Source organism: Rhinatrema bivittatum, chromosome 2 (assembly GCF_901001135.1).
Source record: "Rhinatrema bivittatum chromosome 2, aRhiBiv1.1, whole genome shotgun sequence".
NCBI classification, from domain to species: domain Eukaryota; kingdom Metazoa; phylum Chordata; class Amphibia; order Gymnophiona; family Rhinatrematidae; genus Rhinatrema; species Rhinatrema bivittatum.
Window position 1 is genome coordinate 670,524,797 of NC_042616.1, and position 22,807 is coordinate 670,547,603.

General features: G+C 42.3%; 1 protein-coding gene and 1 long non-coding RNA gene across 2 annotated transcripts in view; one reads left to right on the forward strand and one right to left on the reverse strand.

Annotated features, from left to right (window-relative positions):
• The window catches only part of UBE2W (ubiquitin conjugating enzyme E2 W), an 86,429-nt gene extending 79,579 nt beyond the window's left edge, over nucleotides 1-6,850 (reverse strand). Inside the window, exon 1 of the mRNA XM_029591489.1 lies at nucleotides 6,656-6,850. Within this exon, the coding sequence (XP_029447349.1) occupies nucleotides 6,656-6,670 (15 nt within the window). The 5' untranslated portion in view covers nucleotides 6,671-6,850. The remainder of the gene's footprint in view (nucleotides 1-6,655) is intronic.
• On the forward strand, nucleotides 6,740-22,488 carry LOC115085444. The gene is made up of 2 exons (XR_003854842.1): nucleotides 6,740-6,868; nucleotides 20,881-22,488. It is a non-coding gene; the product is annotated as an uncharacterized LOC115085444 (long non-coding RNA).
• Nucleotides 22,489-22,807: the final 319 nt, after the last annotated feature.

Genomic DNA, 22,807 nt, shown 5'->3' on the forward strand with positions numbered 1-22,807 from the left:
CTTTATACAAGATTAAAGTTTAAAATTCTAAATTGATACATCAAATTAAGTTGAGTTTGTTTTTTTAATCAGCATCATGCTCCCCACTTTAACGCAGCTTCATTTACATGATGGGGATAACCCTTCCCTTTTGGCTGATGATTGTATGAGTACATACATATTTTCACCTAGAAAAGGGGTATTTTTCCTTTAATATGCAATTAAGATGTAAATATCCATAACATAGCTAACTTTCTATAGTAAGTGTATCATTTTCCTGCACTTAGTAATTACAACACATGCCTAGTAAGCAACCTCATAATACACAAGTAGACAATGAAATAAAAATCTTCCTTGGGTCCATTATCGTATCTTACAAATAGTAGTTACTGTACAACGCGTTGGTACATGTGTAAAAGCTCTGCATCATGCAACGTTCTGAGAAGATTTACTGAACAATCAGTATCACTTCTACTATGACATTTGTTTTCACACTCGGTGTTGCCCCTTAGAGGAGTTGTTTAAATGACATCCAAGCTAAATAATCTTTTAAAAAGTACATCAAGAATTCGCTGGTGCGACAATGAGGTAGTTAGCAAGTAGTCTTGCTGTTATAGTTAAGTCTTTGGTTGCACATTCTAAACAGTATTGCAGTCCAAGGAAGGGACCTTAGCCAAGCCAAAAATCAATCTGAAGAAAGTCAAAAGCATGTTAAAAAGCTCAAAAGAGGGGGGGGGGGGCCTCTTCCACCACAGGAAAGATGGCTGCACACTAAAGGAGCCCCTCCCCCCAAGGCACATAGACCCGGCTTCCAAACTCGGCACACCGTATTGCGCCAGCTCCCGGACAAGCGTGGCGATGACAACCAAGAAAAAAGCAGCCAGAAATCGCAACTGACGGCACGGCGGGGCCAGAGCAGGCCGCAGAGCACGGCAACAAGCAGGGGAATCAAAATGACACCGGCGAGTCACCTCTAGGGAACACGGAGATAATCGAAATGCCGGCACAGTTTTGGAGTGAAATCAGAGAGTGGTTCATGTAAATAAGGGCCAACTTAAAAACACATAAACAGGAGCTGTTAATCTCTATAGCAGACTTAAGAGATGATCTGGCAACCCTGGGGCACAGAGTAGATGAAATTGAAACGATTACTGACCAGCATGGGGCAGCATTAAATAAGATGGCAGAACAAACTCAGTCCAGGGGAACAGAACTCTCCTCATTACAGGATAAGATTGAGGACTTAGAAAATAGAACAAGGCGGTGCAATATCTGAATCAGGGGAGTCACAGGCACTAGAGAATAATGATGCTGCTGCAATAGCTGCAAAAATCTGTGCATTCATTTTACAAGAAGAAAAACAAACAGCCGACCCCACAACAGAGATTACTCCAGAGAATATAAAAATAGAGCGGGCCCACAGAGCGTTGAGCCCCAGAATGGCATCACAGCCGAGAGATATCATTTGTATGCACAGTTTTACACAAAAATCTCAAATTATGGACTCTGCCAGGAAAAGCAATAATTGGATGTGGGAGGGGCAACCAATAAATATATACCAAGATCTCGCTCCATCTACTCTACGGAAAAGGCATGAGCTACGGGAGGTCACAGCACATTAGATATCGCTGGACTTTCCCATTCAGATTACAATTTATGGCAAACGGAACATCTCATCGCATCAAGACACCAACAGAAGCAGTAACAGCTCTTGAAAAAGGAAGGCTTGCATCCTAACATCCCCACTGCAAAGATGGCACCAAAAGTCCAGAAGATTGACGATCACTGAGATGGCACAGAGTTGGCAAAGGAGGGAGCCACCTCTGCAGGCATTCTGAAAACTCCAGAGATGCATTGTCTGATCAAGGCTGAGCACCTACGAACTTATACAGAAAGCAATTTATTGACTATATATACATGGCGGAGTAGGCCCTTGACCAGAATGGTCCTTTGAAGTGTAGGTGGATTTAACAAGGACTAGTTTAAAAATGAGCTGGCGTTATCCAAGTTATAATAGTTTGCTCGAACATTACCGTCTAATAGGGTTTGTGTGTTATGAGGGGGGGGAGGGAGGGAGCGTGGTTAATCTTTGGCGGTGGGGGGATTCCCCAGAAGTGGGACTAACTACCCGGGTGGTTGGGTGGTATGTTATGACTTTAGGGGGCTTTGAGGGGAAAATCTCTTCTGCATGGGTGTATGCATCTCTGTCTTTAAGTACTTATACATATATATGACTATCAGTGGACTAAAATGTGCCCTGAGCAATTAGGTTGGGGGATGGGAGGGAGTCTCAGCCAACCAGCTGAAGATTCCCTCTCCAATGATGTGTGCAGCCTCCACTGGGAGTCTTCTTCCAGATATGACCTTGCCTGAGAACAGTAGCATAGGAGTTCACTTCCATCCCAGCAGCATGGTTCACTGACACTCCAAGACGACTCCCACTTTGCTGGCCCCTTGAATGTCCTGGATGGATACATCGCTCAAAGCTAGTAGTGTGGGGGAGCTATGAGCATATCATATCCTGATGCAGGTGCATCAATTAATTTCAAAAGCTACTGGAACACTGCCCCATCCTCTTGATGTTGGAGCTTTGAATGCTTCCCTAGCTCTTCTTTGGCTATATAATTTTACACTATGTCTGCACTGCCTGGAGCACAGATGTTGGTGTGCCACACAACATTTTTATTAATGCGGGTGTGCCTTGAGCTTGAAAAGGTCGGGAAACTGCATTAGAACCACTGAAAAAGTAAATGTTATTAATCACTGTGCAAGTTCTCATTACTAATTATATAACTATTATGGCTCAGTTTTGTTTCATTTCAGCACACACTATTTCAAAATAGCAGATACTGAAAGGAAATTGACAAAATTAAACGAAAAAAGGGAAAATGAAAATGTTTGCCTTGCACATCCCTAGTGCTAACTATTGTTTAAATTCGATGAACTGTTAAAACACTTTCAGCAAGGAGTTCAGTCTATGGATATAGGTGCTTTTAAAAGCATTGTCAAACTGTTTCATTATATATGTACAATTTACTACCAATGACAAATAGAACAGCAAAAGTATTCTCTTTAACCTTTCCGTCCTTATATTGTCATAACCTTGAAATACTAAATATAACTTCACTTTTATTGTTTACAAGGGAAATTTACAAAGCTTGCTCACAGTACAACAAACTATTTTTAACACGAGTCATATGAAAAATGAATACCATTGTTTACAAAGCAGATGGGTCTTATACTTCTCAAAGTCTAGCAGGTTTGTAAAATGCCACTAGGTGAGGAAAATTAGCTTCATATCAAAGCACCCAGTCTCCTTTGGAAAGGATTAACAAATTCTGCAGCAACTGTGCCACATTTACATATACCTAAAAGTCAATTTATTAGAAATGTTTACATTAAACATTTTAAAAAATAAAACTTTCTGATTTTATCTATGTTTGGTTAATTTCTTCCATTATTTCAAAATTACTTTCCTTTCTCTACTTCAATTCTTTGTGGGATGGATAGAAGAGGCTATTTCCATTCCTTTTCCTCAACCTCCTCTCTTATGCCTATTTTCTTCTCTCCCCTACACTCTCCACGCTGCTTATCCTCCTTCTTAGGTACTCTTCCCTCCATCCTCCCCACTGCATGTTAGCAACTGCTGAGCTGTGTGAGCAGTCTGCCAGAAGATCCTTCCAACACAACAGAAGGGAACTAATGAATGGCAACAGCAGCCCTCTAGAGCCACCACATGAAGTGTAGCCCCCATGTCAGCTAAAGGAAATGGCAACTCACAGGCCATCCAAAGAGAAGCCTTCATACAAACTATTAAAGTCAGTGGCCTTGCTGAGACAGTAGTACACATTTCCTACAATTTTACTGTAAGGCCCAGCTTCTGCAGCATTATAGGAAACTGGGGGCCCTCCCTACAATTGTGTAATTACTGTAATGAAACTCCCTACAAGAGAAAAAGAATTCTTATTTTCCTTTTTCTTCTGTGCAGTTTATCTACTTGGCATGTATGGCAATTATCAGACACTGAAGGACATACCACAGTAACCCTGAAAATTAGCACCATTAAACATCTGGTAGCATTAAAGAGGTATTCTCTCTACTCATCTACTTTAATGGTTTTCAAGCTCTCTTTCCTCCCCTTTCCCCCAGTTTTGCTCTCACCCCATATTATTCAATCTTATTGATGGATCTATTGTTCCGAACACCGCAGCTGCTGGGGCTAGTCCACATTTAAATCATATGAGTTTGTTTCAAGGTCCTTAGCAGAGGGCGAGAGGAGAGGAAAAAAAAAACACAAAACAAAAAAAACTAAACACAGATCAAGTAAAACCTGTGAGAGCAGGTACAAATGGGTAGATCAGGTGAACCAAGTGGTTTGTTTTTTTCTGCTAATATCTTCTATGTTTCTATAAACAGAGGGTCCAAGTCAACACACTGTTCAAAGTAACCAATACCATACACAATTCCCAAGTACCACCACCTGAGACACCAATATTTGAGAAGATGGATACACAGAATAATAGCAACACGCACAGAAAACTGGTTTTACAAATTTTAAGACCAGAAGCAAGGCTTTGCCTTAAAAATGAACAGGATGGCATCTAAAAATACAGATACTTCGATCTGTCAGCTTTAAAAAGGTGACGGCTAATGAAAAGGCACACTAGTTAACTTCATGGGAACAAAAACATTGCTTCATCAGTCATTTTGTTCTTTAACTCTTAGGAGCAATAAAGTATCCTGAGACATCCAAGGGATTTACCATGAATTTAATGGATTCTCTTAATATTAGAAACTAAACAATTCCGCACTATAGTAAACTTTCTATCACCATAGTTACCAGAAATCACACAGTGACATTCACAACTGTGTATAAGGCATTCACAAAATAACTTTCTTATTTGTAATCACAGCCTTTCCATCAGTACTTTCATTCTTTCAGCCCAGGAAAATTCCTCTATATAAAAAATGTAAGTTGTTGCATCCAGAAAGACTTGAAATAGACAATTCAGAAGGCAAATAAAAATCACCCAAAAACAGGCAGATTGCTTTAAACAGGTTATATGTATGTCAATGTAAAACCTACATCACTACTTCTCTCCTGCAAAGCTTCCTATAACTTCTGACACTAATCTCTGGATTTGACCAGCTATGAGATTACAAAAAAATGTTGCAAGACACTGGGGCTGTTCTGATGTGGCATGGCTTTGTGCTGTAGGTAGAGAGCCCAAATGTAGTTCCTAAACCTAGTTTCTACTTCTCAAACGAGAAAAATAATTGGGGGGAAGGGAGACATGGAATCCCAGCCTTTTAGCAAGCAACACTGCCTGGCTGGCTAAGAGTGCATCCATGCTGCAGAAGAAACTATGGGCCATGCCTTTCAGCAAGGCAAGAGAGTAAAAACCACAGGTAGCTGAATAGAAAGGTTCATGGTAATAGCCTAGGGAACAGTTCCGAGTGAGGTGGAAGCCTAAATGAGGCAGCTAACAGGCAAAAAGAAAAATCCCATTAAGGATTATTTAAGTAAATAACTCAAGGATTAGCAAGGCTTCCATTAACTTTATTTAGAAGCATCTTTCTTCCAAAACATACAATATATTTAAAAATCTTCCAATAAAGGCAAACAGCAATACTTGACCTACCTTTAGAAATTAACGCTGTCTTTTTATCTATTTCTTCATTTGGGAGAATGACCTAGTGGTTAGAGTAGTGGACTGGGAACCAGGGAAGCCAAGGTTCAAATCCCACTAATTCTCCTTATGACTTTAAGTCACTTTACCCTCCATTGCCTCAGGAAAAACCTTCAGGCCCTATTTACTAAGCATGTTTCCCGTTGACACAAAATAGATGAAAACCTTTAGTAAACAGGCCCTTTAGATTATAAACCCTCTCTGGGACGGAGTCATACCTACTGAACATGAACTGTAACGTACCTTGACCTCCGGTTTCATAAAAATTGAACTAATTCTCAAAAGCTAAAATATAACAAACATCTCTAGGGACTGAAGCTCTGTTTACAGGATGTCAGGTGCTCTTACAATTCAAGCATTAGAGTGAATGCGTTCTATGAGGATCTGTGAAGCGAACAGCGAGTGTGCTAAAGTGGTCTGCAAGGAGTATGAGTATCCCCCCCACCAACGTGAACGACAAGAGAAGGCATCGCTCGTGGGGTTAATAGGGAAAGTGTGGTCCCCCCCCCCCTTTTTTTTTTTGTTTAAACTCATCCATATGGTTGAAAGAAAAGAAATGTTTCTTTGTAGGTATCAGCAGGGGAAGGAGTGCCGGGAGTCATTGTGAGGTCTGTGGTGTGTACTACTTTCCCATCTCGTGGGAAGAAGAAGAAATGAGGAGAAGGAAGAATCCCATGGCGTCTGTAGGTGATTCGCTGCCCGGGCAGGTGAGTGTCTCGCACGCGAAGCCGCCCCTGGCTGCCACCCGGGAACACCGGAGTCCTCGGGCCTCACCGGCGTCACAGAGCGTCCGCCACCCGTCGCCACGGAAACAGCACAGGCCGCGGGCAAGGTTACTCGCCCCCTCCTCTACCACCACATACAATAAAGAACCGCCATTAATAACTCCATGCCCGGCTCTGACACACTATAATTCCCCGTTGCGCTCCTCCTTGTCCTCTGCCTACCACGGAAGGGCAAAGGAAACCACAACCATCACCACTCACCTGCATTGACGCCATGTTAGAACCCCCTCCCCACCCCCCTTGCACCACCGGCCGCAGAGCGGAAAACACGTCACTTGATCACGTGCGGCATCCATGTCACGTGCAGCTGCCTCAACATCTTGCCCCTCCCGTCAAGCCGGATTATGGTGGAAATGCGCATGCGGAAACCTGCGCGGCAGAGCCCAGCTGCGTGGGCGATTGCGCAACTACAAGGTGTGTTTTCTTTTAATGAGGTCCGACAGCTGCTCTATTTTTTTTCCTGCCGAATGTGCTAGCTTTTGCAGGAAAATGTAGGGCTCGTCACATCAGTAATAATTTTCTAAAAAAAAAAAAAAAAAAAAAAGGTTGGAGCCAGTGTAGGTTTCCTTCTTTTATGTTCTAAATTGGCAACAGAAGGTTGCAGGTTGGAAATCTGGCCGAAATATCTCCACTGTAGCCTATATTGTGCATTTTCTTTTTCATTTAGAGAGACTTGTTTACTAAAGTGCTGTATTTTTAGCAGAGGGAAAACTGATTTCCGAAATGGCACATGTTGACCCTTCCACCCCAAGCATTATTTTGCCCTGATTACATGGACTTCAGCTTGGTACATCGGATGATATCAAAGGGCGTTTTCTTGAGCGGGTCCGAGGCTTTGAAATACAATCGCATTAAGAACGTTAATTGATATCAGAGCCTTAAAGACCTGGCTCTTTAAAACATCGTTTGAAGTTAAATAATTGTGCATATACTCAGATGAGTGTGTTATTGTTTAGTGTTTTCTGTATATAAATAACAATGTTTTTAACCTGTAAACCACCCTGACCTTGTCTGGAAGGATAGTATATAAATAACTGTAAATAAAATAAATAAATTGCCATTTTTAAAGATGACAGTAGAAGAAAACGGTTGGGTGGATTGCTTGGCAGGCAGCAGGGTGGAACTTTTCGGAAGGGGCTTAATCAGCTTTTCACTAAATGAAGAGCCTGGGTGGAGAGGACACTAGATCCCCAGGGATGTTGGGGGGGAGCGGTTTAGACAGCCTCAGTAAGCACATTGAAGGCTGGATTGAAATTATGGCTTCTATAGGTAGAGGACTGAGGGTGGGAGGTTTTTCCCCCAGAATCAGAGAGCAGCAGAAACTGGCACAGTTTTGGGGCACCTTCAGAATTTCACACCCTAGGCAAATGCCTATGTTGCCTAGGCCTAAATCCAGCTCTGGGCACATTAGCTTGCCGATGCTCTTGGGTAAAGTCACCTGCACCTTAAGAGGAGTACCATAGCATGCAAAGATTTTTTACTTGCTGTACTACTCATTTGCATGACAAGCTGCTTTGTATTGATTTGCATACCTGCATTGCACTGAGTTTGAGGGCCAGAAAATAATGCATGAAACTTGCAGGTTATACACATTATTTCCATTTTTGTTGCATTAACACATTTTTCTGCGTTGCACACAGTAAAGTGTTTACAAGCACATTAACACAGCTTAGTAAATATGGCCTATAGGCCACTGTATGATGATTTTTTTTAGTTGTTTATCAAAATACACTTTTAAGATTGTCAGGTCAAAACTTTATCTCCAGAAACTGGTTCACTTTGCAGCTTTAGCCTAGTATTTCTTTGGATTTTAGGTATGACTTTGGTGTCCATGTAGAAACTCAAACTTACGTTTGCTGTACCACGGAGCACTGAATAAGCCTGTTTTAAATGTAACTGCTAAAACTCTGAACTCTTAAAAGTTAACTGTGATCTATTCTTGAGAATTGTAGTGGCCTAGGGATCATGTTGTATCAAACTCAGAGCAAGAGAAAACAGTTGCTGTTCATGAAGTGTTGCTCAGGAATCAATTTAGAAAATAATACTCCAGCAACGCTTTATTGAAAACTTGGCCGTAGGCACTACTGCTCATAAGCTTCAGATTCGTGCTAATTTAATCCCTTTTTGAGGTTAATCATGTTAATGTAAAGAAGAAGAGCAAAGAGAGATCTGTATTTCTGAGATGTGCAAAGGTGGAATGGGTGGAGAGCAAGAAATACAAAGTAGATTACCAAAGAAGAGACTAGAGAAGAGCCACTGAGGTGGTAAGGTGCATCTGGTAGAGAGGTAGTGTTGGAGCAAAAGGGGTGCGCTAATAGTTGGGATCACTTCATTTACAAAAAAAAACAAACAGAAAAGTTAACACTGCTTTTCAGAAAAGCAGGAAATATTTGTGGTTTTATCCTCTTCCAGTTCCTGCTTCTTTGACCTACAAAGCAGTGAAACCTGCAGGGGTTGCAAGGATGGCTTGAGAGTGTTTTAGCTGCATATCTTACTATATTGTGGGCCATAGCTAGAAAGGGGTACAGATGGTGCCATTGCCCTGGGTGGATCTTTAATTTGGGAGGGGGTGGAAAAGGAGTGTAGACTCTCAGGGATGGTACATGGTGACAGAATTTTTGTTGTCATCCACTTGGTGAAACAAGGGGGGCACTTCCCACTGTTGAGCACTATGAGGCACATACAGTACGAATGTGCATGAGATAATGTTTTCACTTCCTCTAGTGCATGCAGATATCTCATGCAAATTTATTTGGATATCCTGCAAACCAGACTGGGTAGGTCCTTGGGGCTAGATTGAGACCCACCAATCTTAAAGTGAAAGATGCACAGTGGGATTAAAGGAGATCTTGACAAGGAAACTAATATTGGAGAATGTTGTCACATGAAGTGTGTAGTATAAAGTTGGCAGTTTCTAAAATAGTATTTCAAAGGAAAGTTTTTTCTGATTAAAGAGCGTGTTGTCTTTGAAGGATGCTATGGATGTTTTAAACACAAAAAGCATATTCTGGTCAGACGTTATATCAACTGATTCCTTTTCCACATGTCTGTGGCTGACCTGTACTTATTAGCTTAGAGTTTGTGGTACATATCATTTGTACATTTAGGAAGCCATTTGATATGAAACAAGTTGAATGTGAGCAGAACATATTTTTTAAATTCTGACCATTCACACAAGATAGTCTTCCATGACTAGAACTAAAATGTCCTGTTCTACCTTCTCTACCCCATTCCAAAGAAAGCCATAACTAAGCCAGCTGTAGGGTTGAAGCTGCAGTGCTGTAGCAAGGGGGTGGGTACAGGCAGAGATCTTGAGTTCAGATCCCTCAGTTGAGGGTAATTCAGGCCTGGGCGTACCATGGAGGTAATGCACTTGATCCCAGGGAGCGAGGGATGACTGCAAGGGCTACTCTGGCGGCTCCTGCTGGCTAGAGAGTGGTGCTGAAGATGGGCATAAGAGAGTCCCTTCAGCCACCAAGGCATACCATCTCTGGAGGAGGGATTGTACAGGGCTGAGAGAGAAAAACTCCACCTCAGTTCAGAGCTAAGTATTTGAAAAGTGCCCAGTACAAATAATGACTTGGCAATAACATTTTAGTATTTGTCATTATTTGAAGGTGGTGTGTATAAATGTGTTTCCCCCCCCCCCCACTCCTCTTGCCGCTTAATCCCTTCAACCTACATTCCTCAACCACCTGCTTTCTTGTAAAAAGGTTGATTTCTTCATAACAGTTCCTGAAATTTCACTTTTCTTTTCTATTTCAGTTCATTCATTTTTATTTGTCTTTCAATAATGCTTTAGTTATTTTTCTCTCTTCAGCACTTTGGCTTATCTGTACTCATCTTTTTCCCAGCTTCTCTCTTTGGCATGCATTCTCCTGTATTCCCTCCTGTTTTCTTATGTTCTCTCTACCTGCAATGCAGTGCCGCTTGACGAGGGGGGAACCAAATCAAACTGCCAGAGAGAATCGGCCTCCCACTCCACACCATAGCATAGAACTGACTGCATCTCAAAAGAGAGATAGTTGCACTGGAGAAGGTACAAAAAAAGGTGACCAAACTGATAAAGGGCATGGAACCAGCTCCCCTATAATGAAAGGCTAAAGAGGTTACGGCTGTTCATCTTGGAGAAGAGATGGCTGAGGGGGGATATGATAGAGGTCTATAAAATCATGAGAGGACCAGAATGGATAAATGTAAATTAGTTATTTACTCTTTCAGATAATAGAGGGACTAGGGGGCATTTCCATTAAGTCAGCAAGTAGCGCATTTAAAACAAATTGGAGAAAATTATTTTTCACTCAATGCACAATTAAGCTCTGGAATTTGTTGCTAGAGGATGTGGTTAGGGCAGTTAGTATAGTTGGTTTTAAAAAAGATTTGGATACGTTCCTGGAGGAGAAGTTCATAAACTGCTGTTATTCAAGCTGACTTAGGGAATAGCCACTGCTATTACTGGCTGTACAGTATTTGTCTGGGTACTTGTAACCTGGATTGGCTTCTGTTGGAAACAGGATGCTGGGTTTGACGGACCCTCATTCTGACCCAGTATGTCAAATTCTTATGTTCTTATAAACTAAAAAACTGAACATGCACAAGGCATTGGGACCAGATGAGATACATCCTAAACTATTAAAGGATCTCAGAGATTCTGGCAGCTCCACTGTCAGTTATGTTCACTCACTCTCTGAAGGTAGCAATGGTTCTAGAAGACTAGAGGACAAATGTGGTCCTTTTTCACAAAAATGGAAAAAAGGAAGAACTGTGTTGGGAAAATGAATAGACACACTACTAAAGTAAAAAATAATGGAATATCTTAAATATGGCATTTTATAAGATGCAAGAAAACATGTTTTATTTAGAGGGAGATTGTTTGTTTGTTTTTATATATTGACATTCATTGGGGTATATCACATCGGTTTACATTATAACTCGTGGAATAATATGACTAAGATGTCTTATTATTATTACATTGTAACTGGGAAACTTAGGGAACAGTTTGGAACTTAAGTCTGAGAAAGGAACATACATTGTAGCATAGTAACTTAGTTAAAGATCTACAGGGTGACGGTGGAGCTTTTGTTGAGAAGCTTAGGTCGATGGGATGAGGTGATTAGGTCTTGTAGATCTGCATTGAGACAGTGGAAGTTAATTTATGAGATGGAGTTTTCGGTTGAGATGCAAGGAGCGTTGGAAGGAGAGGTTTGAGTGACTTGACCTAGTTGGGTGGGTGTAGGAGGGGCCCGGGGGAAGAAGAGATTGAAAGGAGGTATGAGGAGGATGAAGAGTTTGAAAATGGACTCGGTAAAAGGAGGTATGAAGGGGGGGGAGGGGGGCGGAACTGACTGGAGCTTAGCATGTGGTGATTTAACATATAGGTTGGTAGGCTTTTTGGAATAATCAAGTTTTCAAGGTCTTTCTGAATGACTGGGTTGAGGGTTCCAGTCTGAGTTGTGTGGGAAGTTTGTTCCATAGTGAGGGGCCTGCTATTGAGATGGCGCAATCTCTGGTTGTGGTGAGGTGGGCTAGTTTTGTGGAGGGGATAGTTAGCAGGCTGGTATTCTTGGACCGAAGATTTCTTTGAGAGTCATGATGGTGGAGGATGTCCTTTAGCCATTCGATCTTTTCATTGTTGATGGTCTTGTGCAAAGGTGTTAGGGTTTTGTATTGTATTCTGTGGGTTACGGGGAGCCAATGGAGGTCTTTAAGAATGGGTGTGATATGAGAAGATCGACCGCTGTTTGCAAGAGCTCTGGCTGCTGCATTTTGCAGTAGTTGAAGGGGTTTGAGGGAGGAGGAGGGAGTTACAGTAGTCCAGCTTGGAGAATAAGAGGGACTGGAGTACTGTCCAAATATCTTTGGATATGGAGATGGTTTATTTGAGTTTTAGTAAAGCTTTTGGATAAAGTAATTGCCTTGTTAGTCCACTGGACTTTGTTGTTGTTGACTTTTATTTCAGAGCATTAAAATTTTTGACATGGTCAAGCATAAAAGGCATAAAATGAGCAACTTGGATGGGCCCCAAGATGGTTAGAAACTGATGGAGTCCATGCCAAGCAGAGAGTGGTTATTAGTGGAGTGTCTCAGGAATCAGTTCTGGAGCTGGCTCTGACCAATATTTTCATAATTGCAGAAGGGTACAGTCTGTCTTTGCAGATGATACTAAGATCTGCAACAGAATGGACACTCCTGATAAAATTGTCATAATGAGGAACAGTCTAAGCTTGAGGGAAATGTTTGTCAACTAAGATCCTGTGGGAATAAAGAATTATGCATTTGGGATACAAAAATTTAAGAAAGCAGTGCACAATGGGGTAGGGAGGGAGAACCAGTCAGAGGGATTATGGGGTGATCATATCTGAGGATCACAAAGTTGCAAAACAGTGTGATAAGGCAATGGCCAGAATCAGAGTGATACTAGGCTGCATATAACCATTAGGGAAAAAAAAGAGAAGAATTAAGGCCTTTCTATAGAGCATTAGTGATATCTCATATGGAGTAATATGTCCAGTTCTGGGAGGCTGTAAATCAAAAAAGAGACGTGTAAAGACCGTCCAGATAGAGGCTACCAGAATGGTTCAGAATATGTACCAAAAATCCTATGAAATGAGACTTGTAGTCCTAAATATGTATACCGTAGAGGAGAGATGGGGGGATATGATTCAGACACTCAAATACCTCAAAGGTATAAATGCTCAAAAAAGCAAGCATTTTATAATTGAAAGGAAATAGTTTGCTTATTGTAAACAGAGTTCTCCATAGACAGCAAGAAGAATCTGTATATGAGCATAAACTTCCTTCAGGTTCAGAGTGCACATCCAGGTCTGTATCTGGATGAAGGGAAGGATAGTGTGGAGAGAATTCATCTTGAACTTCTCTTTCTTCATGTGCTCAACATCTTACAAATTGAGGATGGGTCTTATTCCCCCTGAGTTCTTGGGGATAAAGAAGTATTGAGAGTAAAATCCTTTGTCCTGTTCCAATGGAGGAACCACTACAATTGCCCATTGAATAAGCAACTTGGCTACCCCAGAGTGTAGCTGGGATGAGTGAGATGGTTCCAGATTGACACTAAACAGGTGTAGATCGGTAGGTGGGATAAAAACAAGCAGTACACAGAATCCACAATCCTGATGACCCAATGGTCCTTGGTGATCATTTTCCAATCCTAAACAAATAGATGGGAGAAGGGGAGTGGGGTCTCAATCTTGTCAAAAACTGGGGCCTGCTTCTTCCAGAGGCTGCTGGGACAATTTTGGTTACTGACGTTCCCATGGCCATCTTCTAGGTGGGAGCTGTTGTGGTTGAACCAGGGTGATTTGATAATGAAAGGGATGATACTAAAAGTAGTGCGTTTATTTGTGAAATATTGGTGTGTCTGTGCTGAATGCTGATCAGCGGAAGAAGACAGACTAAAGAACCACATGCTGCTCTTTGATCTATGGAAAAGTCTCCCTGACCTTGTCACCAAAAAGGTTATCACTCATAGTAACATAGTAATGACGGCAAAAAAAGACCAAATGGTCCAACCAATCTGACCAGCAAGTTTCTTATGGTAGTAACTGCCACTCCAATAGTATACCCACATATTTCTATTAAGGGTAGTAACTGTTGCTCTGTGCAGGTAACCCTCAAGCCTTATCTCTCATGGCTCCCCCAATGTGGCGACATGCTGCGCGTCATAATCCTGCCTGGGAGGTATATAAATCGCAGTTCGGAGTAAGACTGTCCTTTTCTATTCAGTTCAAATTGGGTCTGTATTATATACAGACTGGTGTGAACAGCAATAGAAGATCAATATTGGCATCCCTTAAATTTCAACAGATAAGAGACAAAATCAGGGATGTTCCTTTTTCTGGGCAGTCATACTGCTCAAGCGGTTTGGCACAGGCCCGGAACAGGTACTCAGAGTCATGGACATCCAGGAAAGAAGTGGGAACCTCCCTGCTCGGTGGCCACGCTCCTTTCCCTGGTGCTTATGGCTCGGGCGGTCCAGGACAGGCCCGTAACAGACGCTCAGAGACATGGATGTCCAGGAAAGAAGCGGGAACCTCCATGCTCGGTAGCCCTGCTCCTTTCCCTGGTGCTCATGGCTCAGATGGTCTGGCACAGGCCTGTAACAGATGCTCAGAGTCATGGATATCCAGGAAAGAAGCGTGAACTTCCATGTATACTCTGTGGTCCCGCGTGGTCGCCCATTACAAGCCTCTAGTTGGTTGGCAAGTCCTGCTCCTTTAATTAACTGCATTTTTTCTCATATATTCATGCTGTCCATGAGGCCTGCTTCTTTGTTCTGACCATTTACTTGCATGTACCAGTGACTGTTACTACTAGCCACATGGCCAGTATTATTCTCCTTTCATTAATTTCACTTTTTCTCTTATGTTCATGCTGTCCATATGCACTGCTCCATTGTTCTGATCATTTTTCTTACTGTATAGAACGTCCGGCTAGCACATCTAAAACGTGCATCCAAACAGCATAAAATGGCACACTAGCCTGGACGCACTTTAAGCCTGAAAGAGTATACACGATATTCTTATTTTGTGGACTGGCAGCAGTATTCTTTTTCAGGATTTCATGCATTGGCTGAATACTTGCACCATTAATTTACAATTTACTTTAACTATTAGCTCTACTGTTGTATCTTTTTTGGACATTACAATTTCAGTAGTGGATGGCGCTTTTTCTTTTTCCATATTTCAGAAGCCAATGGATAGAAATACTTTGCTGTGATATAATAGCTGTCATTCTCAGTCGCTTCATAGTAGTATCCCTCTTGGCCAGTTTTTGTATTTATGTCACCTTTGTTCTACTGCTAAGTTTAAATTGAGGGCATCTGAAATGCGATAGCGGTTTCTTGATAGACATTATCCAGTACCCTTGATCAATAAGGCTGTGAAACGGGCCCATTGGAACAACAGAGATCGCCTGTTGCACTCTGTGTGCTGGCCTTGTGTATCTCACATTACATGTGTTTTACCTTTTTGACCTTTGCTTTATCAAGTTCAAAATAGCATTAAAAACCACTGTTTGCATTTAAAAGAAGACATAATTTAGAGACCACGTTGTCCATTCAGTGTTTCAACACTCATGCACTTGAATTGGGAGATTTTGCTTGCCCACAGTCTCATTCTAATCAAAACTTTGTTCTTATTAAATTTTGGACCTTTAAACCTCAAGTCCATACAACAGGTGACTTTATACACAATTCACATGCATTCTGCAATGCCTTCATTGCCTCCTCCTCTTCTGGCAAGTCAAATATAAGACTGCTTGCATCATACACACATTACTATAGGGACATTCCATTTCAAGTGGAACAGGGGCCCATGTTCAACTTCTTTCAAATCAAACAAAAGTTTACACGGATGTTCTGAAACAAAACCGTACTAAAATTTTCACCTGAATCTCCATTGGTTGGCGAACTAGAGGCAGTTAAATGGAGATTACCTCTGAGTACCATGCTCCACGCAACCTAAAATGGCCATTTTGTCCAGGTGCTGCAGCCTGACAACACCTCTCAGGGGCCTGAAATTTTGTGGATTAGTACAACCCCTAGTGCCAACTCCCAGTGCAAAGTTTGGAACATAATGTGAGCTTGCCTCCCTTATTATGGGCCAGCAAAGTATGTGAAACATTTTACAAAAGAAATATAAGGCCTACTTTGACTCATTGCTCCTGACCCATACTTTGATTCAGGCCTTGACTGGACCAGTGGTCATGGCCCATGGCAGATAGATATAAGATTTCCACTAAGAGGTTTTACAGGCAACTGAAAGCAAAGATATAATTACATAAAGACACAATGTCACTATTTTATGAAAATGTTTGCCAATGTTCAGGTGCAAATATCTCTACTGTGTAGTTTTTAAATCTTTTCTTTTCTACAAAAGTTGCCCTGTTTCATTTTGGACTCGATCTTGTTTTTGTCAGAATTAAGGCCCCCAACAATATGCATCATTTGCATGCGTGGGCATGGTATGTTAAAAAAAAGGCATTGTTGGCGCCATGCTGTGTAACACGTAAATGAGCTAGAGATGTGAAATTTTACAGTGCAGCAAAGCTTGTTCTGCTTACCATGCTTGTAGCTTATGACACATCTTGCTTCAACATCTACCATATAAATGGGCTTGGACCGACGTGCCGCAAATGCGCAGTAGAGAGCAGCTCTATTGCGCAAGAGCACGTCAGTCAGAGGGCAGCAACATGGTGCTGGGAAGAAATGGAGCAGTGGAGGGCTGCTTGGAAGCGGCGGGGAGGAGCAGCGGCGACGGCGGCAGCACAGAAGATCTCCGGGGGTCTCTCATGCGGGGAGAAGCAGCGGTGGCACAGACACAGAAATGGGAGGTCTCCGGGAGTCTCTTTTGCGCGTGCCTCATCACCGAGCATCAGGCGGGCCAGCAACGAGCCCAGGGGAGAGGCGCGTGTGAGAGACTCCTGGAGACCTCCCATGGAGCAGCGGCAGTGGTATCTAAGCGTCGGGCGGGCCAGCAATGAACCCTGTGGTGAGACGCGTGTTCTGGATAAGAGAAGAAGAGGGAATGGAGGAGGGCTGAGGGAGAGGGATGGGGTTGTGGAGGAGGTGGGAGGGGAAGGAAAGGGAAGATGAGAGGGGATGGAAGGAAGAGGATATGAGTACATGGGAAGGGTAAAGTGGAGTAGAGAAAAAGAGGGAGTGGAGGAAGGCTGAGGGAGAGGGGAGAAGGGGAAGGAAAGGGAAGGTGAGAGAGGAAGGGAAGAGGATATGACTGAACAAGTGGGAAGGGTAAGAAGTTCTGGAGAAGAGAAAAAAGAGTGGAGGAGGGCTGGGAGAGGGAAGGGGTTGTAGATGATGTGAAAGGGGAAGGAAAGGAAAGATGAGAGGGGATGGAAGGAAAAGGGAAGTTGTGGAGAACAGAGCGGCTCTAACCGTGCCGGTCTGACCAATGGAATCTCGCCCGTTTTAACGGGCTTAATGGCTAGTACTTTTATAAATGACCCCCTCAAAATGGACATTTTATTGTGCTGTGCTCTTTTTTGTAAAAAAGCCTGAACATGCAAAAGTATCACCTTCACAAGGGATTATGGTAATGTCATGTTAGCAGTGTATTGTGGCAGAGATTTTGGGAACCTGCCCTAGCCTGTGACACCATTATGCTCTTTGTAGTATAATGACTGCCTTTGCAGACAAGTCCTGGCCCATCCTGATGTTTATGTATCTTGATGAAACAATCGAAAATTATTCTTTTATTGTTCAGAATGCAGTGCAAGGATATCATTGGGAAAATAGTCAGGTAACACTCCACCCTTTTGTTTACTATTGCAAGCCTGATGTCCAATGTCTCTGTATATGCATGATCAGTGACTGCTTGTGCCATGCTACAATAGCTGTGCACAAGTTTTTGAGAACACTCATTGAGCATTTGAAGGGCATTTTACCTGTTTTGAAGCATATTCACTCCTTTTGCGATGGCTCTGCTACTCAATACAAAAACTTTAAAAGTTTCATTTATCTTTGCAATCGTAGTAACAACTTTCATGTTACAGTTGAATGGAGCTTTTTTGGCACTAGCCATGGAAAATCACCCTGTGATGGGCTTGGAGGAACCACAAAACGTTTAGCTGCCCATGCTAGTCTACAACACCCCCTCAATAACCAAATTTTGACACCAAAAGATCTATTTGACTTTTGTGATGAAAGTGTGCCAGGTATCAAATTTTTCTTTGTCCCAAAGGAAGACGTTGAAGCAATCAGACCTGTTCAGGATGAGAGGTTTAGCAAAAGTCATACAGTTACTGTCACAAGGGAAAATCATCAATTCTAGCCCATTGATGCAACTAAAATTTGCATTAGCAAAATTTTGAATGATGTCACCTCATTCATTGCATATGTTCTAGAACATGAACATGAATATTTTCCTGCCCTTCAAGGATCCAGCTTCCAACCTTGTCAGTATTTAGCTTGCATCTATGTTAATTCCTGGTGGATTGGCCATATATGCGAAGTCTCAATTGAGGAATGTGATGTCTTGCTCAGTTTCTTGCACCCCCAAGGTCTGGTTCATTTTATTGGCCATGCTGTAGAGTCACTTGTTGGATACCAGAAGAGCACATTGAGCTACCCTTGATGCACCCGTAACAACTTCATGAGGCAGGCAGTACATTTATTCACAAGCCACTTTGTCACACATTGATGGGACACTCAAAACATGTGCAAGGCAGGAAAAAAGACTAAGTGAATTTTTGTAAAATCTGCATTTTAAGCAAGTCTCATATGTAGTATCTTGCCTTTTTCTTGTTTTATGCTTAAATAAAAGCTTGGAAACCTGTGGCTGGTACCTTGACTGGCTGTCTGGAATGGCCTCTAGGAAATGGAGTTGTCAATTTTGCTGAATGGCTCAGCCACCATTGACCAATGCAAGGTAACTAATCAGCACACAAAGTTTTGCACTGACTTTGATGACTAATTTATGAAAATATGTCTAAACACGTGTGTCAAAAGCTAAAAGTGTGGTAAGAACAGTTAACTGAGCTGCATTGTAAAATTTTCATCTCTAACTCATTTGCATGTTTCACAGTTGGGTGCCAAAGATGGCTCTTTTAACATAGTACATTCACGCATACAAAGGATGCTTGTCTTTAGGACTGTAATTCTGACCAAAGCAAGGCTGAGTCCAAGAAGAAACAGGGTGACTTGTAGCAAAAACAAAGGTGCTCTTTCAAATGACATTATAAAGAAAAAATGAAAAACTACATAATAGAGATAGTTGCACCCCAAAAGTGGCAAAATTTTGCATAAAAAGGAGACATTATGTCTTTATGTAACTATATCTTTGTTTCCACTTGGCTGTAAACCTTCCTAGTGAAAATCCTAGATGTACATCATGAGCCATGGCTACTGATCCAGTTATGGCTTGAATTGAAATATACATCAGGAGCAATGAGGAGTCAAAGTAGGCCTTACATGTCTTTTATATAATTTTTCACATACTTTGCTGGCCCATAAAAAGGGAGGCAAGCTCATGTTAGGTTCCAAACTTTGCACAGGAACTTAGTACCAGAGGTTGTAATAATCCACAAAATTTCAGGGCCCTAATAGAGATTGTTTGGCCGCAGTGTCCGGACAAAATGGCTGTTTTGTGTTGGGTGGAGCACAGTACTCTAAGAATGATCTTCATTCAGCTGCCTCTAGCTATTGAACCAATAGAGATCCAGCAAAAAAAAATGTTGCATAGTTTTGTTTGAGGCCCTAGCGAACATCCACACACATTTTTTTTTTTTTAATTTGAAGGTTGAGCATGGATGATTTTTTTAAATTGGTCCACTTGACATGGAATGTCCCTATACAATTCAGAAACTTTATGGTTAAGTTCTATTCTGCACCTTTACCAGCCATCTGGCAGTTTGACATCTGCTGATAAAGGATTGCTTGAGATTCCTTCGGTGAAACTTGCCCATCTTGTTGAGAAGAGCGATCATGTTTTTTCTGTGGCTGGGCCTATATTATAGAAGTTGCTGCCCGCAGAAATTTAACAGACAAGGCTGTTTAAAAAAAAAACCCAAAAACAATTTAAATCCTTTTTCTTTAAGAAAGTTTTTAATATTATAGAACAGCATGATTGTGAGACAAAGAATGACATGGGAGCCTAATCATGCATTTATGTATATATTTATCCCACTAAGTAGTTTGTTTTATTGTTTGTTTTATTTTTGCTCTTTTGTATTGTTTTGTTGATTTTTATAATTGTTTTTATTGTAACCCATTTTGAACCTTGAAGTGAGATAGAAATCATTTAAATAAATAAATGTGCCTCAACATGCATGATCTAGACTATTTGGTGCCCATGTAATCTTCTGTATATTGGTAAAATGAAGAGAATGTCACGTACACATAATTGAACATCACAGTGCAAGTAATCATCAGTGTTTAGATGCTCTGTTGGTTGATCATTGTATGACTGTTGGGACACTCGTTTGCTCTGTATTAGAACATCCTATGATATGTATGCAGGGTGGTAATCATGCTGTTATTACAACATGAGCAAAAGTAAATTTTTAAGTTACACATAGTGCAGCCTTTTGGACGGACTCTGGAAGTTGATTGGTTGGTATTTATATGACTGGGTCTGCTTACAAGATGCACTAATATTAGGAATTCCCTGGTTGTTCCTGTTAGTTGATTCGGGTTACCAGCATGTACTACATCACAGTTTTGAAGGGTGGACCTTATGGCAGAAAGCCCTGATTAGTCATTTAAGTAGGTTAATGAGCCCTTTAAATTTTGAGAGGCTCACGGCCATCTGTGCAACACATTGCCATTTTTGAAGGATAGCTAAGCAGAGCAAGTGATGGTTAGGTACATGTGGTGTCCCAGGTCTAAGTTAGTTTTATTATTTTTAATTTTCACATTTTTCTAATTATTTCTTTTATTGCCTTTGTTTCAGCATGAATTTTGGATCCCCGATGAAGGTGCTCTAGCGTGAAACATTGCCACTGTTGGGGACTTTCTTGGAGGAAGTATCAGCAATTTCTCTCTACCACATTTTGTTGCGCTTCCTGGCCGTGCTAAGGCCACTGCCGGGCCTGCTCACCTCTCTCTTCCCCCTCTGGGGGTCCCGGTCCCTCCTCACCGGCTGCTGCGGCGAGTCACCTGCACCCCAGATGTCCGGCGCCAGCATCTCCGGCTCCTTCCAGCTCCCAGGCCTCACAGCGTGGCTCGAGTCGGGGCTCTGTGGCCTCGGCGTCCTCAGCCCCGCCCCTAGGTGTGTGTGCGTGCACTAGGCAAATCTTTAAAGTGCCGTGGCTGGAAACCGCTCCGCAGTGCCCGGCCATGACGTCACCTGAGCCTTGCATATAAGGCAGGGCTCAGCCGCTCACTCTTTGCCTTGACAAACGGGTCGTCACCTCGAGTGAAGCTAGTTGCCATACTTGTTCCTGTGCATGTTCCTGCGTTCCTTGTTCCTGTGCCTGTTCCCATGTTCCAGCGTCTGTTCCTCAGTTCCTTCATTCCTGAGTCTTGTTCCACGTTCCGCTACCCAGGTAGTACCTCCTCGGACTGACACCCAGTACTGACCTCGTCCTGCCTCTGACCTCGCTTGGACCAATACCTGGAACTGACCTCTGCTTGCCTCTGACCATGCTTGGACCAATACCTGGAACTGACCTCTGCTTGCCTCTGACCATGCTTGGACTGATTCCTGGAATTGACCCTTGCTTTGGCTGACCACCCTCAGACGGATACCCTGGCTTTGACCCTTGCGCTCCATTCGGACACTCTCTTTGCTCCTCCTGCGACCACCAGGCCCACCTGCCTTGACGCTGTCTGTGGCCTTCCTCAAGCTAGAGGCGCTGCCTACCCTGCCCGGAGGACCTTCAATTCCTGCCTTGTACCTGTGGTCTCCAGTACTCTCCGTTCCAGACTAGCTCGCCTGTTCTCCGAGAGCCGTGCACCTCTTCTCTTGGTGGGCATACTTCTCCATCATCTCTCCTGGAGACCCCCAGAGGCCCACCTAAGCCCAAGCAGTCCTGGAATCCAAAGGCTCCACCCGCGGAGCCCCCTGACCGTTATTGGTGAAGCTCCAGCTAGCCTCTGTCTCCTCGTGTGCTCCGCCTCCTGGCGGCAGGCGCCCTCTGGGATCCCTCAGAGGGCTGTACCAATCCTGTGCCAGGCCAAGGGTCCACCTCCAGTGCAACACATTTGCCTTTTGAGTGAAGATTGTAGTTGGGTGGCTAGTTAAGAATAAAAAAAATTTTCTTTTGAAAATGTTTTTTCATGTTTTTTAAAAAAATATTTTTCTTCTGGAAGTATAGTTTCAAACAATTTTTTTTATTGAATATTATAAACCGATCAGCAGTTTAAATTATGAATAAAATTTATATCAGGATGGTAGGTTGGATTTGGCAGATGACGTGAATTTAGTTCTTTTACAGGACACAATTTGGGGCCCATTGCAGGTGAGAGATTGTGGATTATATTTTGAGTACTGCCTACAGCTGATATCAAGTCCATAAATAGTTATGTATACATATACACAATTGAATAATTATTGACACTTTTGGCATTTTGGTGTTATTTTCATTGGTGAAATTAATTTCAGCATATCCGTTAAAGAAATGTTTCCTTGACAATTACAAAATTTCTCTTGCGGCTACACTTTCTCTGTCCAAGATTTATTATATGCCCTTGGGGTAGATTTTTAAAGACACGCACATGTGCGCTCCGAAATAAAATTGGGTGTGCATATGTGCGAGTGGGTCGCAACTTGCGCATGCAAGGGGGATGGGGGTGGGTGATTAAAAAAAAATGCATGGTGATACGATCGGCCCATTCCCAGTTCCCTCCCAGTCTGCTCCAATTAAAGAGTGGACTGG